This window comes from Vipera berus, assembly GCF_964194415.1.
Source record: "Vipera berus genome assembly, chromosome: Z".
Lineage (NCBI taxonomy): Eukaryota > Metazoa > Chordata > Lepidosauria > Squamata > Viperidae > Vipera > Vipera berus.
This window is the reverse complement of record NC_138205.1, coordinates 18,626,129-18,647,669: the sequence shown is the minus strand read 5'-3', so window position 1 is coordinate 18,647,669 and position 21,541 is coordinate 18,626,129. Positions and strand designations below refer to the sequence as shown.

The 21,541-nt window shown below is 45.2% G+C and overlaps 1 protein-coding gene across 1 annotated transcript in view; it reads right to left on the bottom strand.

Annotated features, from left to right (window-relative positions):
* Nucleotides 1–14,242: 14,242 nt before the first annotated feature.
* The window catches only part of LOC308677902 (epidermal growth factor receptor kinase substrate 8-like protein 1), a 49,568-nt gene continuing 42,269 nt past the window's right edge, over nucleotides 14,243–21,541 (bottom strand). Inside the window, exons 18-21 of the mRNA XM_081344601.1 lie at nucleotides 19,879–19,978; nucleotides 17,776–17,947; nucleotides 16,129–16,261; nucleotides 14,243–14,949 (exon numbers count right to left, since the gene is read on the bottom strand). Coding sequence (XP_081200727.1) covers nucleotides 14,878–14,949; nucleotides 16,129–16,261; nucleotides 17,776–17,947; nucleotides 19,879–19,978 — 477 coding nt within the window. The 3' untranslated portion in view covers nucleotides 14,243–14,877. The remainder of the gene's footprint in view (nucleotides 14,950–16,128; nucleotides 16,262–17,775; nucleotides 17,948–19,878; nucleotides 19,979–21,541) is intronic.

The window sequence follows — 21,541 nt, the reverse complement described above, 5'->3', positions numbered from 1 at the left end:
GGGGCCGTCCAACCAGTCCAGGAGACCCGGACCGGCAGCCAGGCGGTCAGCGTCCACCGACAGGTCGCCACAGCCGAGGATGAGCTGAACATCGACCTCCTCCAGCGGAAGTCGACCCCCGACCAGCGAGCCAGATGTCCAGACAAGCCCAGGCCTCCCAGCAACGCCACCAACCCTCAGAAGTGCGCAGGGTGTGGTGGGAACCACGTGCGCAGCCTCTGTAAGTTCCGGGCGGCCACGTGTCGGGCCTGCAAGAAAACAGGCCACATAGCTGCGGTCTGTCGTAGCCGCCCCCCCAGAGAGGAGATCCACGAGCTGCAACCGGAGGAATCGCCATTCTAAGGTACTGGGGCCCCGTCCAAAACGCAAATTGGCTATGTTGAGAGCCGGCGGGCCATTAACCACACGGGTAGCCGCCGGCTGCTCAAACCCAAAATTAGACTAACAATCCGCTTGCAAGGCGTCCCTTGCAGCATGGAGCTTGACTCCGGACCAGTGGTCTCGATCATTTCGGACGAGACCCTTAACTACATAAATAGCCGGAGCAAGCAGCGGATTAAATTACGGCCTACAAATTTAACCCTGACCAATTTTCAGAACTCACCGGTCAAGGTAAAGGGGGAGGCTACCGTCTCGGTGGGGTTTAAGGGCCGCGAAGAGCACCTGGAGGTTGTAGCGGTAGAGGGCCGGAGGGCCAGCCTGGTCGGCCTAGACTGGTTCGTGGCCCTGGGAATCACGGTCTCCGGGATCCACCGGATCCAGGGGGATTCCGTCGAGGCCGTCTGCAAGGAGTTCGCAGACGTCTTCGACCGGACTCTGGGCAGGTACACAGGGCCCCCCAAATCATTCAAGCTCAACTCGAATGTTCCCCCCCCATTAGGCTCCGGCCGCGGCGAGTCCCCTTCGCGCTCAAACACAAAATTGAGCGCGAACTGGATAAGCTGGTGGCCCAGGGAATCCTAGAGCCTGTAGATGGGGGGGAGTGGGAAACCCCAATCGTCACCCCCCTCAAATCCAACGGGGAAATAAGGATCTGCGCCGGCTACAAGTGTTCGGTGAACCGCGCCCTAAACCCGCACGCTTACCCGGTCCCCACGGTCAGCCACGTTCTCGCTTCCCTCCAAGGCGGCGCCATCTTTGCAAGGCTCGATCTTGCGCAGGCGTACCAGCAACTCACGGTTACTAGGGCAACAGCTGACATTCAAACCATAGTAACACACAGGGGAGCGTTCCAGGTGAACAGGCTGCAGTTTGGGGTCAGCGTTGCTCCTGGCATTTTCCAGGAAGTTATGGAGAAGACACTCAGGGGCATCCCAGGAGTCTGCCCCTATTTTGATGACATCCTGATTGCAGGAGCATCAGCAGAAGAGCTGGCAGGTAGGCTCAGGGAGGTACTGTCCAGGCTGCGTTCAGCTGGCCTCAAACTCAAGAGGGAGAAATGCAGCATGGGTGTTCCCTCCACAGAATTATTGGGATTCAGGGTAGATGCCAAGAGAATCCACCCCACAGAGTCCAAGGTGAGGGCCATCAAACTAGCACCCACACCCAAGAACAAGGCAGAGCTACAGGCATTCCTGGGCCTGCTGAACTTCTACCACACATTCCCCCCCACACAAGGCAGCCATTGCAGAGCCACTCCACAGGCTACTGGACAAACAGGCAGCATGGGTCTGGACTCCCGCCCACGACCAAAGCTTCAGGGCTTTAAAAGCACTACTGTCGGATAAGTCCACAGTAACCCATTTCATCGAGACAAAGCCCATATGCATCGCATGCGATGCATCCCCTTACGGTGTGGGCGCAGTACTCAGTCACCTCGAGCCCAATGGGGCGCAAATTCCCATAGCATACTATTCTAGGACGCTGTCTGGAGCAGAAAGAAACTACGCCCAAATAGACAGAGAAGCCCTGGCAATCATGGCAGGAATCAAAAAATTCCACGATTATCTGTATGGCAGGGAATTCACTGTCTACACGGACCACAAACCACTCCTAGGCCTGTTCACAACGGACAGGCAGACACCCCAAATCCTGTCCCCCAGAATGCTCCGGTGGTCCATCTTCCTTGCAGCCTACAATTGCAAGCTGGTGCACAAGCCAGGGAAGGAGATGGGCCACGCAGACGGCTTAAGTAGGTTACCCATTGACACCCCCGAACCAGACCCAGCACCAGCAACACAGATCTTAGCCCTGCAGGAGTTACCAGAATGCCCTCTCCATGCCAAGGACATTGCCAGTAACACAGCCACTGACAACATCATGAGCAGGGTACACTCATGGGTTTGCACAGGGTGGCAGGACAAGTCCCCGGGGCCTGAGTTCCAGGCCTATTTCACCAGGCGCAATGAGATCTCCACGCACAGGGGTTGCCTCCTCTGGGGAAGCAGGGTCATCATTCCCACCGCAGTAAGGGGCAGGGTCTTGGACTCCTTACGTGAGGGACACCCGGGGGTGGTTAGGATGAAGGCTCTGGCCAGAAGCTACCTCTGTTGGCCAGGGTTGGACAAGGACATTGAGGAACGGGTCAAGGCCTGTTACACATGCCAGAGATCCAGGCCTGAGATGCCACACGCACCCGTGCCCCGGTGGGAGGCCACACACACACACTGGTCCCGCATCTACATTGACTATGCAGGGCCATTCCAGGGCCAACTGTTCTTAGTAGTAGTGGACAGCCACTCCAAGTGGTTGGAGGTAGTCCCGGTTCCCAACATGACCTCGGGGAGGACAATCCAGGTGCTCAGAGCTCTCTTTGCCACACACGGCCTCCCTGACCTAATTGTGTCTGATAACGGGCCTCAGTTTACCACTAATGATTTCCAGGCGTTCTTGAAGGTGAACTGGATTAGGCACGCCACCTCCGCGCCCTTTCATCCATCGACCAACGGGCAAGCTGAACGGATGGTAAGGACGACCAAAGATGCACTCCGGCGCATCATTAGCGGGGACTGGCATCACAGACTGGCGAAATTCCTACTCGCCCAACACACTACACCATGCGTTGCTACCGGGAAGAGCCCAGCAGAACTGCAGTGGGGACGGCGTCTCATCACCAAGCTGGACTGTTTACACCCAGACCGAGTAGCAGCCGAGGCGGTTAGGCCACCACCACCATCATCATCTTCATCGCAATCATCACCTGCACACAGAGTCCTCAACGTGGGGGACCTGGTCTGGGCGAGGAACTATGGGGCAGGGCATCCATGGGTTCCAGGGACAGTGGTTGAGAAAACTGGACCCCTCTCTTACATCGTGGGGGTGGAGGGGGACAGACACATAAGGCGACACATCGACCAGCTCAGAGGAAGGGTCCCTGAGTGCACCACACACGCCCAACAGGAGAGCCACACCCCAGGAGAGGTTAGCCCAACCAGAAACAACACAGAGCAGGAACCAGAGGAGGAGGGCCTCCTGAACCCAGCTCTGTTCAACCCAGCACAAAGGCCCCAAGAACCAGCTGTCCAAGCCCAGGGCCAAGCCACACCCAGACGGTCCACCCAGCCCCACAGGACACCTGCCTACCTGGCGGACTATGTGTGCAAGTGACCTCCACACAGTTGCATTGTTTTTTTGTTGTTTTGACATACAGTGTACATAGTTGTAGCTAGTTGCCAATTGTTATCGTTGTTATGTGGTTCTTCTCTAAGGGGGGAGGGGTGTTATGTATGCAGGCACCTGCATAGCAACAGCCACCAGGGGGCGTTGGCCTGAACGGTTTTGGCGGGAAACCCAGTTTTGGCGGGAAACCTAGGGCCAACCCCATTGGCTGTCCGCTTACCTGGCTAGGTATTTAAGGAGGCCAGGTAACCCTCATCCCTCAGTACGCTACCCCCCCTTCCAATAAAGAGCTGAACATGTACTCCGGCTGGCGTCTCTTCCTTGCGTCGGACCCACTACACAATAGCCTCCATGTAACTCCAGCCTGCGGACAGTCAATAAGGAACAATAGAGGCCCATTTCACCCTGGGAGGTCCAGTAGGATGACACATTATGACTGAACAATTTTGGAAACTTTCCTTACCACTTGAAGAAAAAGCCATTTAGCTGCCTTTGGAGAGGCAGATCTCTGTGATGTTTTCCCTCAGCAAATCATATGAATTAACTCCCAAACCTTGTCGTTGTGAGGACTATTCAACCAGTTGCCAGATCTGATTTAGTATCAAATCAAAATCCTGCTAGTGTTTTTCAAACATTCTCTCTCCTTCTTTTAGATTAATTTATCTGGTGAAACGTATCCCGCTGGGTTGCAAAGGAATTAAGGATGGTTCCATCACAATAATTGGTTCCATCACCAAAAAAAAAATATAAAAATAAATATTGAGCTCCCTCTGTGTCCACAAACGCAGTTAGTCCTTGACTTACGATCACAATTGGGAGCAGAATTTCTGTTGCTAAGCAAGGCAGCTATTAGGTGATCTGCGCCCAATTTTACAAATGTTTTTGCCACCCTTGTTAAGCAAATCACTGCAGTTGATAAGTGAATCATGCGGTCATTAAGCGAATCCAGCTTTCCCCCCATACTGACTTTGCTTGTCGGACGTCAGCTGGGAAGGGACCCTGGGATGCTGCAACTGTTTTGTAAATACATGCTGGTTGCCAAGCACCCAAAATTGGATCATGTGACTGTGGGGATGCTGCAATGGTTGTAAGTGCGAGGACCGATCACAAGTCTCTTTTTCCAGTGCTATTGTAACTTCAGACAGTCACTAAATGAATGGTTGCAAGTCAAGGACTGCCTGTAGATTGGCAGCAAGGCACATCACTTGCATCGGAAGATGGCCTGCAGGGTTGACTTAGCTATTTGCTCTCCTCACTGATCTCCAGATTGACTAATCACTCAATGTACACGTGGGGCTAATGATGATGATGTTATCCATTCAGCCGAGTCCGACTCTTGGCATTTCTATGGGCTGGGTCTCTCTCTACATCTTCCAAACTTGCAGTATTTCTTTGAGTTTTTCTATGCTCCGGCTGGTGTCAGCTTTGATGGTGTCCAGCCGCCGTGTTTGTTGACGGCCTGGTTTCCTTTTACTGCAAGCTCTTTCAAACATAAATGCTTTCACCAGTGAATTCCCCTGCATGACGTGGCCAAAGTAAGTGAGACACGCTTTTGTGATTTTGCCTTCTAGTGATATGTCTGCCGTTACGGGTTCCCATACTTGCTTATTAGTCACCTTGGCATCACCGGTTGTTTTGAACTAGGTGCAAGGAACGATGCAGGTGATCTTTTGGTACAAGAAAACAGATTCAGGATCATGAATACATAGTTCAAGCAGCACAAGGGCCGCCTGGACCTCACAAATAGACTTCACCATAATCAGATTGACTGTGTCCTATGCAGTCATCAATGGATGGGTAGGCAACCTCGGCTCTTTTATGACTCATGGACTTCAACTCCCAGAATTCCTGAGTCAGCTGACCCAGGAATTCTGGGAGTTGAAGTCCATGAGTCATAAAAGAGCTGAGGTTGCCTACCCCTGGACTAGCTCAGTCCTTGTTGCTAAGACACACACACATACATACATACATACATACATCATACATACATACATACATACATACATACATACATACATACATATCCAATTGCTGATTGCAGATCAGATCATGACTTGGTGGCAAAGATTAAAGTCAAATTATACACCATCAAAAAAGCAATGGCTCCAAAGATGTCACCAAAATCCCAAGTGCATATACAATAGAGGTGAAAAATTGGTTTGAACTACTGAACACTGCTGAGAAAACTGATAAACTGGGGTAGAAAATTCAATTGGCCGTTATTGGAGTTGCAGAAGAACACATACCACTTACGGGGCTACGGGAATATAAAAGACTCTGGGGACACGACAAAACACCTCAGACAATCTGAAAATTAAAGGACACAGCCTCACACATGTTCAAGAAACGTTTCTCAACTAACTGAAAATATTTCAATTTCAAAGCCCTAAAACTGTATAAAAAATTCGTGTACTCATCAGGTTACTTTTTAGTCAGCCACCCCAGAAGCATGCTGCTGTCACGGTTGTTTCTGGCTACCAAATAAATAGAGGCCTAAAATTGCAACGTGCCTCCAATTCATTTTTCCAGCACCTCTCTCCCAGCTTGGAGTAAGACACAGGCCAGATTTTACTCCCCACAGTCGTGAGGAGACATTACAAGGTCAGATCTAGAAAGGCCATTGGGACTGCGCATATAAATTGGCCTAGGAAAAAGGGGACAAAGAAGGCGCACTGGATGGTACCATCCAAAGAAGAGATGAATTCAAGATGCTCAGTTGAGTAAACTTTTCCCTTACCTCACCATTTTACCATCTGCAGTAAACCCTACAGACATTGTTTGATTCCTGTTCTAGTCATCTCCACCCAGCAGGGATGATGGGACTTGCAGTCTGTCACCCATAGAGCCCCGTTTCTCAGATCTTGGTAAAGGAAGAAAGGGAAATGGGCCATTCCTTTAGATCTCCCAAAGCAAAGTATCCTCATTTATTTTCAAGAATGCCTCAGTTTATTGGTTATAAAATTGACTAATGACATTCCTCGTGAGACTTAATGGGAGCCTTTGCCAGTAAATATAGTCTTGCACGCTGCAAGCCAAACATGCTCTGCATAAAAATGCTCAGGCTGGAGATGAGGAAGACATAAAAGGAGTGCATTTTATGAGGGCAGGAAGTGGATTTTCTGACAGGATTAATGACTAGCAAAGAAGAAACGGCCGACCGGGTGGATGGGGAACAATTCAGAACAGCTCCAAAAATGAGTGGGCACACGGATTGGCCGAGGGTAACGCACGGCCCCACGGTGTGCCTCCCCAGTTTCTTTAGCCCGGCGCTCTGGGGTCAGGGCTGAGCTGGCCGGATCCTGTTTCAGAACGAAAACAGCCAGTCCAAATGCTTTTGGTTAAACACAAGCTTCTTGACTGAAAACCAGCTGTTTCTGCTGCAGTTCCCCAGGGGAGTTGTGCTGAATGCAATGAGCACTGGGGCTTTAAGTGGGGGAAAGGCAGAGGGGCAGGCAAGCATGTGGGTCAGGGGTATTGCGAAAGGAGCCAAAGACATATGCCTCTACATGGCACACACATCTAGAAAAGAGTAGGGCAATCGTAGGCCTGGGTTTAATTGCCAATCCAAGCTCTGCTAGGACTATAAGACAACCTGTGAGCCACTGCCCAAAGAGGAAATGGCTGGAGTTGGCTTCTTAAAACAACTGTTCTTCAAAGACCAGCTGAGGAAAGCTTCAGGCGAGGGAGAAAAGAGGAATGAGCAGAAACAGCACAGACTCATTTGATGCATAGAGGAAAGTAATGACCATAGCAAACACAAGGCCCAAATGAAGAAAAAGGGTGCAATCTTCTATTACATCAGATCATTCTAATTGTATTGTCTGCTATCCTTGTTTTTAAAAACTTCAGCCCTACATGGAATGAACTGGAGCCCATCCTAACACTGAGCTGTGGCTCATAGTCAAAAACAATATATATGAATGCACAAATGTCCACATAGATAATAAAATTGATATCCCTCTGTAGCCAACTCCGGGAATCAGGAAAAACCTCACTGCTTGATTGGTGGTTTGTCTAAACTGGTCATTAGATGTGAGATTGGTAATGGGACAACATCAAATAAATTCATAATTGTCCATCGGATGTTGTCCTCCAATTTTAAGGGATGGTGAGTGTTATGTACTGGGCTTTTGGAATATCACCATGTGCATTGCTGGAGAACTAACGGTTCTCCAGCAACCCAGACAGGACGTCTCTGGTCCTGCCATTGGTCAACTTTGGGTGGCAAGTATAGCTTCAATCCGATTGGTTAATACCGTACGGCCTGGCTATATATTGAGGCAGGGTGACTCCAATCTCTCAGTACAGTTTCTGCTTAAACAAAGTATGAGTTTGTCTGTACTCATCTGCGTGTTCTCGTTCCTGCTCATCAGAGCCCACGATATAATAGTGAGGGAGTTTCATTTCACAAGGCTACCATTTAGAGGGGTAGCAGCCCAGGCAGAAAAATTCTTCCTAAGTTTTTCACAGCTGTTGCTTTTGTAATCTTGGTTTTCTAATTCTTCCCCACTGAGATGATCAACTTGTATCTGGATCTTTCTGGAGTATGGCTAGGGCAGGGGTAGGCAACCTTGGCTCTTTTATGACTCATGGACTTCAACTCCCAGAATTCCTGAGCCAGCATGGCTCAGCTTGGAAACCTCTCCCTTTTCGCTCAGAATGGCTGGCTCAGTAATTCTGGGAGTTGAAGTCCACCAGTCATAAAAGAGCCAAGGTTGCCTACCCCTGGGCTAGGGGCTTACATGATTGAAAGCTGCTTCCTACAAATAATAGAGAATCACTCTCCATAGAGAGCAGAACAGATAAAGAATTCCTCTCCATAGTGTTAAAGAGGAGACTACGTCAATCCAATTATCTTTAATACTTAATTTTCTGTGGTCAGATGAGGTAGGAAAGAAATGTATGTGGAATGTATGAGCTGTCTGTCTTATTCACCATATAATCCAACCTTTCACTTTTGTAGGGATCCACTGATAGACAGCTTATTCACCATATAATCCAACCTTTCACTTTTGTAGGGATCTACTCAAGTCTCCATGATGAGTGGTCACCCAAGACTCCATTTACAAAATTCCACTAAAGGGAAAACTAGGAGTATTTCTGGAAACTGTAGCAAGTTTAAATTCCTCCTAATACTCAGCCTGAATCTTTGTTCTTTTCATTTTAATCCTTGGTCCTCATGGTATCGACAGACTGCTCCCCTTTAGGTATGTTACGCTCTTAAAGAGTTATGTAGTCATTATTATACCAATTGTCACTTTGCAAGTTAAATATGACCAGGGACTTTAATTGTTCCTCATGGGACTTGGTTTCTATTTTTTATTTTATTTTATTTTATTTTAATTCCATTTATATCCCGCCCTTCTCCGAAGACTCAAGGCGGCTTACAAGCTTAGCAGTAGCCTTCATTCTATGTATATGCCTGCTTATTAGGGCTTTCATACACCCCCCAAGCGGCATTATTACAAAGTCAGCTTAATTGCCCCCAACAATCTGGGTCTAGACCCCTTAATCCTGATTCTATTCTCTGAACCCGCTTCAGCTTTTCTGTGTCTCTTTTAAAATGCAGTATCCTGAACCCACCACAACTCCAAATGAAATCTAACCAGCAAAGAGTACAATGGGACAATTAGTTTTGCAATTGGTATTGCAAAAATCCTGTATCAATCTTTTTAACTGCTGCATCTCACTGCTTGATCATATTCAGTTGGATAGATCCTTCTCATGTTTACTTCTGCCAAACCAGATCTCCCTAGTCCAATGTTTATATATATTTTTCTTCCCCTCTATTCAGATGGAAGACTTCACACTGGTCACCACTGAACATCATCAAGTTGGATTTGACACAACGTTCGAAGTCAAAAAAAATGTCCAGTGATTTTGTTGTTCAGAGTCTAATCTATTATCTGCAAATCTGATAAGCATCGCTTTCATCTATTCCACTTTCTAGATACTTGTAAAGATGTTGAATAACACAGAAGCAGAGCTGGAGCTCTACTGAACCCTATTTGAAACTTCTCTCCAGGATGATTGAGAACTATTTATGATCTTCTGATGGGTGTGACCAGGGCTTTTTTTTCCTCATAGAACGCTCAGAACGGAGTTCCAGCACCTTTTTTGGATGGAACCTTGTAGGGTAGGCAAGGTGGGTTGTATGACATGTGTGAGTTCCGGCACCTTTTTCTTTTACAAAAAAAAGCACTGGGTGTGACTGTTCAACCAGTTGCTAGTCTTCCTGTGGGTCTCTTGCCTGCTGTCCACAAAGATACATCCTGGTTTGCCAACTCATTGAAAAGAAAGCCCAAGACCCACATAACTACTTAGCTGAATAACCCATAAGAAAATTCTGGGTGTTCCTCCAGCTCTACCCTATTCCCAGCATCTTCTATGACTGCTTCCCTAATGGAGATTGCTGCTGGTTAGGAAATATATAGCAAGGGGAAGATCCCTGAAGGGTTGTGTGTGTGTGTGTGTGTGTGTGTGTGTGTGTGTGTAGATGTGGCAATATATGGAATTTGGCAACTGAAGTGATATTTCTCGCCAGGACTGAGTCATCCTCTCAGTAGCTCCCAACCCAGTCCTAAACATCCTTGTCAAACCAGAACTCGCATTCCATCTTCAGCACATGCCACTGCTTATCTTGAGACTTCTGGATACCTCGCTGAGCTATTATGAGTTTGTGGGATCAACCACTGCCCCATGGACCCAACATGCCAGGCAAGACGGAGTCAACATTTCCCCCCCCACTCCATTCTGCCTGGCCGATCGAAGTTGGCAGGCCAAGCCTATGTTGGGATCCACCCTCCAAAGCAAGTTCAGACCCGCTCTGAAAGGGTCTGGGCTTCTCTGTCAGGAATTAGAAGAATCTGCTCCATAAACAGTGCTTACCACAACATTCAAGTTGCAAAATCCAGACACTTTCCTCAAAACAAGCTGCTTGGACCGGCTTTCCTCCAAACGAGCCCAAATAAGCGGCATTGTGGTTTCTACCCAGCAGTGGGAGGCCAGCAGAGAAGGAGCCTTGATCTTAGTAAAGAGCTGTGCAGAAATGGCAATGGAGGTATTGGATAGGTATGGAGAAAATCCAAGTTAAGTTCTCATCAGATCATGGAGCTCACCGCCTTTTTCTTTTAGCCTAACTAGTTCAAAGCGTTGTTGCTGTTAGAATAAAATGGTGAGACGGCATCCAGTTCTGGTCACTATGACATAATAGCAGTATTCCAGCATTTGAGGGGCTACCAGAAAGAAGAGGGGGTCCACTTATTTTCCAAAGCACCAGAATTCAAGACAAGAAAGAATGGATGGGAACTAATCAAGGAGAGAAACAACCTAGAACTAAGGAGAAAAACTTCCTAATAGTAAGGACAATTAACCAGTGGAACAGCTTGCCTTCAGAACTTGTGGTTGCTTCATCACTGGAGGTTTTAAAGAAAAGATTGGACAGCTATCTATCTGAAAGGATACAGGATCTCCTGCTTGAATAGGGGGTTGGACTAGGGGACTTCCAATGTCCCTTCCAGCTCTATTCTGATTCTAGAAAGAATGCAGAAAAGAACAGCAAAGATAATTAGGGAACTGGAAGCTAAACATAACGATGTGGACTTCCAATACCCAGAATTCCTGAACCAGCCATGCTGACTCAGGAAATCTAGGAGTTGAAGTCCACAAGTCATAAAAGAGCCAAGATTCCCTACCCCTGGTCTAGTCTAATGAAGAGAAAGACTAGGCATGACATGGTAGCAGTCTTCCAGTATTTGAGGGGTCCTAAAGCTGCATTTTCACGAGGCAACTGGACTTTGTTCTTTTTTCTTTGAAGACGTTTTGCTTCTTATCCAAGAAGCTTCTTCAGCTCAGAGCTCAGAGCTGAAGAAGCTTCTTGGATGAGAAGCAAAAGGTCTTCAAAGAAAAACAACAAAGTCCAGTTGCCTCATGAAAAAGCAGCTTTGGGATAACTATGACCTGGGTGATTGAGAATCTCCATAGACAGTATTTGAGGGGCTATCAAAGAGAATGGGTGTGTGTGTGTGTGTGTGTTGACCTATTCTGAAAGTACCTGAGAGCAGGACAAAAAGTAATGGATGGAACATTATCAGAGATTCAACCTAGAATTAAGGAGAATTTTCTTGACAGTGAAAACAATCAGTGGGATGGCTTGCCTCCAGAAGTTGTGGGTGCTCCATGTTTTCAAAAAGAGATTGGATAGCTATTTGTCTGGAATGATATAGGGACTCATGCCTTGAGTTGGACTAGAAGATCTCCAAGGTCCCATCCATTATTCTATGTTTTACATTTGACACATTATAGACACAATCTTGAGCTCTCAAGAAAAAAGCCAGAAGAACAAGGAATCAGTCCATCATGGGGTGGAGAAAAATCTTGGGAACTTAGACCAGACTTGAAGTGGAAAGCTGATGCAGAAACTGAACCGGTAGAAAAAAATGAGGGAAATATTATTTTGATGTTTTGCCCTTCTACAGTAAATGTAAAATATTTTTTGCCATTTCTCCAACGTTTCTCTTATCTCTCTCCTCTTTTCACTTCGTGGTTCCTTACATCACACCTCGATAATCCCATTTCATACCACAAAACTAAGAAGAAGGTAAACCTACTAACATTTTTTTAGCCCTATAATGCTACTGCTAGCCTCTTGAAATAATTTGACCTCATTCTAATGTGAATTAGCTTGGGATAATTTTAACAGGACCCCAGTTTATAAAAACAGAATAAATAAGAATAACGAGTTTTAGGAGAAACAGCCATGAAGTTATATAACGGTTTAACATGGAAGAATACAGCTGAAGCTCTGCCACTAAAACAGATCAATCCAGAGGGCTATTTCTACTGGGTGAAATGAAAACATTGGTATGTCAATAAATGGTCAATGAAAAATCCTCATGAGATTAACAGATCGGTGAACTTGCATCAGTTGCCATATTATTCACTGCTTGCGTGCATCACTGGAAATGAACCACGAGGCAGGTTATTGTTCGAAACATTTATTTACAGATTTTAATATAATTAACAATGTCTTCCACAAAATCTCCCCAAGTCCTGAGACAATAAGAGATACCGCATTTCCATCATGTCCCACTACAACAAACAAGCAGCTGGGCGTCTCAGGAAGTTTGGAGAAAATAAACCACAAACATAACATGTGCAAATTTTAACTAATTATCAATGAGAGATGGTCCCCTGTGTGATGGGGCTTTTTTTTGTTTTTTTTTTGGATTGCAGTAAATTTGCCAGGTGCAAATTAAACTGTAATCCCTTGCAGGCAGTCCTCGCTTTACGACCACCATCGAGCTCAAAAGTTCTGCTGCTAAGCGAGACATTTGTTAAGTGAGCTTTGCCCCATTTTATGACCTTTCTTGCCACATTTGTTAATTGAATCACTACACATGTTAGATTAGAAACACGGTTGTTAAGTGAATCTGGCTTCCCCATTGCCTTTGCTTGTCAGAGGGTTGGAAAAGGGGACACTGTCGTAAGTATGAATCAGTTACCAAGCATTTGAATTTTGATCATGTGACCATGGAGATGCTGCAATGGTTATAAGGGTGAAAAACAATTGTAGGTGACCTTTTTCCCCAGTGCAGTTTTATCTTTGAATGGTCACTAAATGAATTGTTGCCAGTCAAGGACTACCTGCATTTTGAATTCACCAATGCCACCATAAGGAATAGATGATCATGGAATTGATTCTTAGTCCTTCTGCAACAATGCTTCCATGCAAAGCAGCCACAGAACAGAATTTCTGGCCTTAAAAATGTTATTTGAAATCTTATTTCCTGGGAGATTTTATAGGCTGCTCAGAAACCCAGTTTGCTTAATGGGCAACTTAACTAGGGACCCTGTTCTAGAGAATTTTCAAAATCAATTTCATTTCCCCCCCCCCAAAAAAAAGAAGTTTTAAAAATCAAGCTTTTTAAAACAAATATTGACAACAACAATTTCATATAAATATGCTTAAAATAAATATTCCCTGCATTAATTATGGGGAAAGCAGCTCACAGTGATTTTTACCATCCAGATCTTTTGCTTCCATAAAAATTTACAGCAGCTTGTGAGTAAACAATCTGTGGAGAACTGCTAGTAGATTTAGAGGTAAAACTGAACTCAAGAAACCTCTAAGGAAAACTGTTTTAGCAGCATAGCAATCACAATTATGGTGCATTGTTCAACATATGTTCATCAAATTGTGAGAAAGCTATTGGAAAAAAAGAACTAATTAAATAACTAGCTAACACACACATACACAAACACACACCATGAAACCGAAGCACAGCAAATAGCCCCATTTTATCATAAAGGCTTTTGGGTTTTTTTAAGTTGAAACATCACATTTTCTTGAATAAGATTCCTTCAAAGCAGCTGATTCAATTCATTTTCCCCATAAAAAATGCTTTCAGGACAATAGGAACAAGCTGTTAAAAATCCGGCTAAATCTTTTTGATTTACAGGGAAATTATCTGTAGCTAAACAGCATAGAGAGGCTGCCCACTGCCATCTAGTGACCACAAATTGTATTGTTCTGTGACAAAGGCCTCTGAATTTAAAGCAATTAACTCTTACAATAGTACTTCATCACTTTTCATGACACATACTTCCTTAGATTATTTAACTTTTTTTTTAATGCTGAGCTATTATTTCACAGGAACCAATCTATTTTAAAAAAACAGGTGGAGTCATTGTGGCTAGACAGGATGATTTGCCTTAAAAGTTCATAGAGTTGTAAATGTTATTCACTGAACATGCAGGTAGAATGCTGATTACATTTCCTGTGCTGATCTGTGAACTGGATTAAATAAACTGTGTATAAAATCATTAATTTTATGTAGATTTACATGCATAGTTCATGAGACCATACATCTGGAAAAAAATTTGTTCAATAATATCCCGACTGATGTTTAATGAAGGAACTAAACAGATGATGTGGTAGTGCATACTATACCATATTAGTATACTACTGAGAGATTGAGAGCTGATTCTACAAGGAGATAAGCAATTGTTCCAAAATGGAGAAAGCGTAGATCTTATAGGACACAATTATTTCCTTTTTTTTAAAAAAAAAATGGGAATTAAGGAAGGGGGAGAGTGAATATTGTTCCATGACGTCTATGTTAAAAACAGAGATTTAAGAAACTGGGAATACCAGGAAGTTTCTCTTGTTTGATGGCAAATCAGGAATATAAAACAAACCCACAGTAACAATTACAACACTGATCCTACACAGGCTAAATTCTGATCCTGTAGAGAGAGGAATCTGAATTTCCACATTTCTTTAGCAAAGTCACACCACCACACAAAAAGAGAGCTCTATTAGTCCAATCCTTCTGCTTTTATCTTTTGTCTTGCCATCACAGCCTCTAGCTCTGACATTTTCCCAGAATCCTAGAAGAAAAAGGAGAAAATCAAGGAGGGAGTGCTCATCTGGGCCCTATCTAACAAAATGAAATTCAGTGTAGAGAAAAGTAAAGTCTTAAACTTAGGCAAGAAAAACCAAAAATACACATATAGATTGGGTGAAACCAGGCTTAATAGCAGCAACTGTGAGAGGGATCTTGGAGTCTTAGTGGACAATCAATGAAATATGAGCCAACAGTGTGTGGCAGCAGCCGAAAAAGCCAACGCAATTCTAAGTTGCACTAACAGAGGGATTCAATCAAGATCGTGTGAGGTACTAATGCCACTCTATAAAGCAGGGATGTCAAACTCGCAACATCACATGGCGTGTCGTGATGTATTGTGACTTTTTTGCCATTGCCAGCAATTGGGGGGAGGGCGTGGTTTCGCTATGATGCATCCGGCCTGCGGGTCGGCAGTTTGACACCCCTGCTATAAAGCCTTAGGAAGACCACACCTGGAATACGGCATCCAGTTTTGGTCACCACACAATAAAAAAGATGTTGAGACTCTAGAAAAGGTGCAGAGAAGAGCAGCAAAGATGATTAGGGGACTGGAGGCTAAAACATATGAAGAACGGTTACAGGAACCGGGCATGGCTAGTCTAGTGAAGAGGAGGACCAGGGGAGACATGATAGCAGTGTTCCTATATTTGAGGGGCTGTCACAGAGAGGAGGGGATCAACCTTTTTTCCAAAGCATCTGAAGGCCAGACAAGGAAAAAGGGATGGAAGCTGATCAAGGAGAGATTCAAGCTAGAGATAAGGAGAAACTTTCTGACAGTGAGAACAATCAAGCAATGGAGCAGTTTGGCTTCAGAAGTTGTGGGAGCTTCATCACTGGAAGCTTTCAAGAAGAGACTGGACTGCCATCTGTCAGAAATGCTGTAGGATCTCCTGCTTGGGTGAGGGGTTGGACTAAATGACCTACAAGGTCCCTTCCAGCTCTGTTATTCTGATTCTGATCCTCAAGCACAAAACTCTCCTTATGTTATCTACATCTTTGAAACTTTGGCAGTCTCATCCCACTCAGCCTTCCCCCTCCAATCCTTATATCTTTGCTGAATCTGGCTAGATTACTTCGTTGCTTGAGGTCTTGATGGTCAAGAATGGTCTCAGCTCACCACACTTTTCTCAACCCTTAGAAGTGACTTCAAAATCCCTGGTACCTTTAGGAGGGCTTTCTGGATGGTAACCTGGCTGTAGACTCGAGGTCCTTCTTCTGGGCTGATAGCTCTGAACTCATCCTTTTGCAAGGAAAGGAGCTGAGCGCCATTCAGAATTCCCAAGGCATTGACAATCCTGCAGAAAGGAAGGGAAAAGGGTAGGTAAAATAAATAGGCCGTGATGGGAAAAAGGAGTTATTCCGTTTAAACTCTCAAAATGAAACCAATTTGAAAGTGACCTCTAACTAGGTCAAACTCTGGCACCTCTTTTGACCAAATAGCAGAATGTCTAAAAAAAACCCCATCTCCATGGGGTCTACTTTATTTACTCAGCGTAAGGCAAAGGTACATCTGCTAGGAAGCTACAATTCTAATGCAGAGTAATAGTTTGGCTGCCTAAGATTGCTAGCCCTCTTGGATTCACGCTCATACGTTTTTTCCAAGATCCGCCACAGGGGGCGAGCTAGCTCCATACCAGAAAGAAAGACAAATGGTTTCCTGCAGCAGCATCTCAGGCGTCTCCCTCCGCCGAAGCTCCCTCACAAGCCTGCATTGCAATTGGGAAGCTCCAGCGCCAGAAGGATCCTAATCGTATGAGGTGCTGGCTCGTCTTGCCCACAAAGTGGTTCCTATTTATCTGCTCACATAGAACGTGCTTTCAAACTTCTAGGTGGGCCAAGAGATGAGAGGGACTCTTGCCCCACCCCCACCCCCCCAACCAAACAGAAATCTTATTTAGCGCAGTTTTACTCTTAACTTTAGTTAGGATCTATTAGGGGTATATAACTAAAATCCATAGTTGATCATAGCTCAGCGGCAAACTTTAGAAGCCCACCAACAAATTCAGGAAAGCTGTTGCTGCTGGTTTATATTGTGGCTATTGCAGAAGTCATTCTCTAAATTATTAGGTGTTTATCAACTAGGAAGATGGCTGATGTTAAATAGAGGGTTCTTTGGCACAGGAATGAAGACGAGACAGCTGAGTACAGGAAAACTCATATTTATTTCGTGCAGACTCTGTACTGAGCAAATGGCTGCAATTAGCCGCAATATATAGTCTAGTCTACAGGTCTGCAACCCACAGCTCCGGAGCCGCATGCGGCTCTTTCAGCCATCTCCTGCGGCTCCCAGTCCTCTGCCATGTGCAGTCCCCCCAAAAAAAGTGGGACTAAAAAAGTTCAACCAATCAATTCAAATATGCAGGGTAGGTGCATATCTCGCCTTGGCTCCACTCTTCAGTCAAACCCTCTTCTGCCCATGCGCGCATGTATGCACATGTGCACACATTTTTTGCGGCTCCCATTTTTCCCTCCTTTTGTGAGGGAACCGGTTCCGAGTGGCTCTTTCACTGTTTCAGGTTGCTGACCCTGGTCTAGTCCCTAGGCGGCAGCCAATAGATTTGAAGCAACCATTGCCGCCTAGGGATAGCCAATTGTAGTGCTGGAGACTTGTAGTCTGGGCTGCTGGAGAGCCTTTAGCTGCTTCAGCAACCCATGTGGTATTACTATGATCCCAGTACATCACAGCTGACATGCCTAGCATCTCTGATCTTGAATCTAATACGATTTAAAGAGAGAAATAGGCAATCTAAGTCCTGTATTTCATTATCAACCCATATATTTTCTCAAAGAGAAACGGAGGCCAACTCACAATGGATTGAACCCTTTGGCCTCCAACCAGGTCCGGACTTGATCAGAATTTGAATTGTAGTCTAAAGGGACGTCAGTATCCAAAGTACGTGGGATATGAAGGGCTTTACCACAGCCACCTGTTCCGTTGGCCAGCTTCAAGATGAGCTCCTCATTGACCACACTGAAGTGTTCTACCAAAGCAGAAAGAGATGTCATGCAAGGATTCATCGGAAATGAAAGGATTTGTCCTTATATCTAGCTAAGTGCAAGAACTATGTGTTCTCTTCCAAGAACTTTGTGTTTGTTTGTTTTTTTCTCCAGATGTGGAAATACAGGTATTTCAGAGTTGTTTGTGTACTTAGGGGCAGATCGTATCCAGAAGAAAATATATCACTTGCTATTCCAAAACATCCACTTCTGAAAATGGATGAGCCATTCCTGTGTTGGTGGGATGGGGGGGAGGAAGGGGGAGGAAGGATGGACTGCCCAATTTTGCACATCTCCATTTGTATCCCATACTTCAAGTGGTAGTCCTGTCCCTTCTACAGTGTCCTGCAGTAAACTAAAATGCTGTAGATGCTGTAGAATTTTGCAGGATTAAATTATGGATTTGATCGCTCTAGAGTGCTTCAAATAATGTGGATAAGGGTACAGGTAGTCCTCGACTTACGACAGCTACAACAGCACTGGAAAAAGCGACCTGTGACCATTTTTCACACTTAGGACTGTTGCAGCATCCCCTTAGTCACGTGGTCAAAATTCAAACGCTTGGCAACCGGTTTGTATCTCTGAGGGTTGCAGTGTCCCAGGGTCACGTGATCAGTTTTCGTGACTTTCTGACAAGCAAAGTCAATGCGGAAACCAGATTCACTTAACAACTGTGTCGCTAGCTTAACAACTGCAATGGTTCGCGTAACAACAGTGGCAAGAAAGGTCGTAAAATGGGGCAAAACTCACTTAGCAAATTTTCTCATTCAGCAACATAACTGTTTGGGATCAGTTGTGTTCGTAAGTCGAGGTCTACCTAGTATTTCCTAGTAGTATGAGACCATAACTGCAATCTTCCTAGATCTGGGCATCCAATGGTTAACCATTCATATCATCAGCCAGCATCATGTTAACTTCTGAGAATTCAGAATGTTGAAGCCCAGACATCTAGATTCTAGAAGATTAGGTTATCTACAACAGGTTGCACCAAGGATTTGGAAAACCAGGTCCATTGTTTTCAGGGACCACATGCCAAAGCTTTCGGTAACGTTTTTTGCTGTATCATTAACAGGGAGTACATTTGGGAAAGCAAACCAGCAAATGGTTTAATTGAAAGAATTCCTTTAATTGAAAGAAGTAGCCAGGAGGTAAAAAGAAAATGAAATTATTCTCAGAGCAAGTAATTCTTCAGTTATGAGGGTAGGGTACTAAGTGCTGTAGAAAGGACATTCGGGATTTGGGATAAAGGCTCAGGTTTTGGCAGGTCACAAGAGCAATATTCCTTCCAATATTACATGATCCACCATTTTAGGAAACCATTGAGAAGCTAGTTTAGTTGTTTGAAAATATATAGATCACGTTGCTTTCTTCTAGAGCAGTGGTTCCCAACCTTTTCTATAACCCACACCCCTAGAATGCTTCTGATATATTCTCTCACCCCTTACAAAAGTCCGAAATAACGGCAAGAAATTATGCACATACGCTATAAATTTGAAACTTCTAAATCCAAGTTTTCGCACTCCCTGGAATGTCGTCTCGCACCCCTGGTTGGGGACCCCTGTTCTAGAGCAAGGATGGGGAGCATCGTGGTTTCTAAATGCTACTGAACTGTCCGAGAGTTCTAGTCAACCATGAACATCGGTGAGGGAGATGATTGGAATGTAATTCAGCAACTTCTGAAGGACCACAAGGTCTCCCTCGCTATCCTAGACTCAGAGTTCAGATTGTCCAAAGCATATTTTAGTAGACAAGTCAACTCCACCTAACATAATTCCAGTTCTGTGCTCTTACTACGTAGGTCAGAGGTCAACCCGAGATTTCTCACAGATAATGTGGACCATGTGCTCAGGCAAAACAAAAAAGAAGAATTGCTTGTTTGCTGGGTCTTCAGTTCCAAATGAAAGAGGGGTCTCACCTTTCTTACTGTGGTTCTTGTTAAGCTCCTCTGTGGTGGCCCATTTTACACCATTGGACTGCAGATTTGTGGTCTTTGCTGGTGGCTGAGGTGGTGTTATCTATGTGGAGAAAGAAAGGAAGAACAAAGAATGGTAGAAGTTTATTTCTGATTGGGAGAGATGTTACAAGAAATTGTGGTGACAAGGCTACATTAATTATCTACAAGCCATTAGTCCTCTAAAGTAACTGAGTTTTAATATGTAAGATCCCAATTCATTTGGCTAGTTTTGTCTGTTGGTGTTCGGACCCAAGTTATGCTGGCAAGGAAGAGGTTAAGTAGAGTCCATTTATTACACATTTAACACAGCACCAAATGACCCACCAATGGTGCCAGTGTAGCTCCATCTCAGCCCTCAGTTTTCCCTCCGTCTGAATTCCCTGGTTCCACAAATTAAATTCTAGACAACCCATGAGGCCAAGATGGAAGTCACAACACCCATAAGTACCAAGTCTGCAACAAAAATCCAGGGTTCCAAGAACCAAAGCATGGTCCAAGAGTCTGAAGTCAGTTTGGAGCCAACACACGTGAGCCAAGATCCATGAAAGCCAGGAAGGTGTGCATCAGAATAAACAGGTGTTCCAGATAACACATCTTCCTCCAGTGTCTAGTTAAATCATGCCCAGTTCCTTGTGAGGAGGAGTGGCGCTGCTTCCTTGCGAGCAACCTCACCGACCTCCTCTGTGCCTCCCTCTGCTCTGCTCTCCATGCCTGCGGATTGTGGGGGGGGGAGGCAGCTGTTCTTTGTCAGAAGTGGTCTGGAGCTTGTCATCTCCACTGGCCCTCTGCAACTGATCCTCTCCTGCAGGCACCTCTCCATCCAGTTGGCTGCCTCCCCCCATTGCCCAGTGACCCTGAGACTGCCTCACACTCAGCCCCTGGACTTGCCACTCATTCTGAGGGGACCGTGCCATCCCCATCAGATGGTCCTGGTTCCTCCTCCTCCTCCTCCTCCAAACCAGGATCCAATGGAGCCATGATAATTGGTTTCCCCTTTTAGAACGGAATGTGGAATGCAGTTCTGATTTCATACTCTTCCGTTTTTGATATTTTTAGCATTTTCTAGACCTCAAAGAGGGAAAGCTTTGATTGCTTTCCCTAAATCTCACCAGGCTTTATCAGGTCTCTCTGACCAATGTGCTGCAACGTTGGATCACCCCAAAGATCCATCTAGTCCAGTATTTGGTTTCTAATAATCACCAATAGATTCTCCCAGGACATCCCTAAGCATATTACATTTCATGTCCTCAGCTTTTCATACTTAGAGATAGAGTTGGGACTTGCAAAACCATATTGCCACATGCAGTAATCCTTTTCACTAGCCTTACCTTCCTCTCCAGTTTCCGTTCTGCTTCTCCTGCCTGATATTCATCATCTGGTACCATCTTACCAGTGAAACCTGCATGATGTTCCTTGTAGCACGTGATCAAAACTCAGGCATTTGGTAACCAGCATGTATTTATGACCATTACAGTATCCCATGACCCTGTGATCATTTGTGACCTTCCCATCTGGCTTCTGGCAAGCAAAGTCAATGGGGGAAGCCTGGTTTGTTTAATAACCTTGTGACTGATCCACTTAACAACTCTAGTGATTTGGTTAAAAGGTAAAGGTAAAGGTTCCC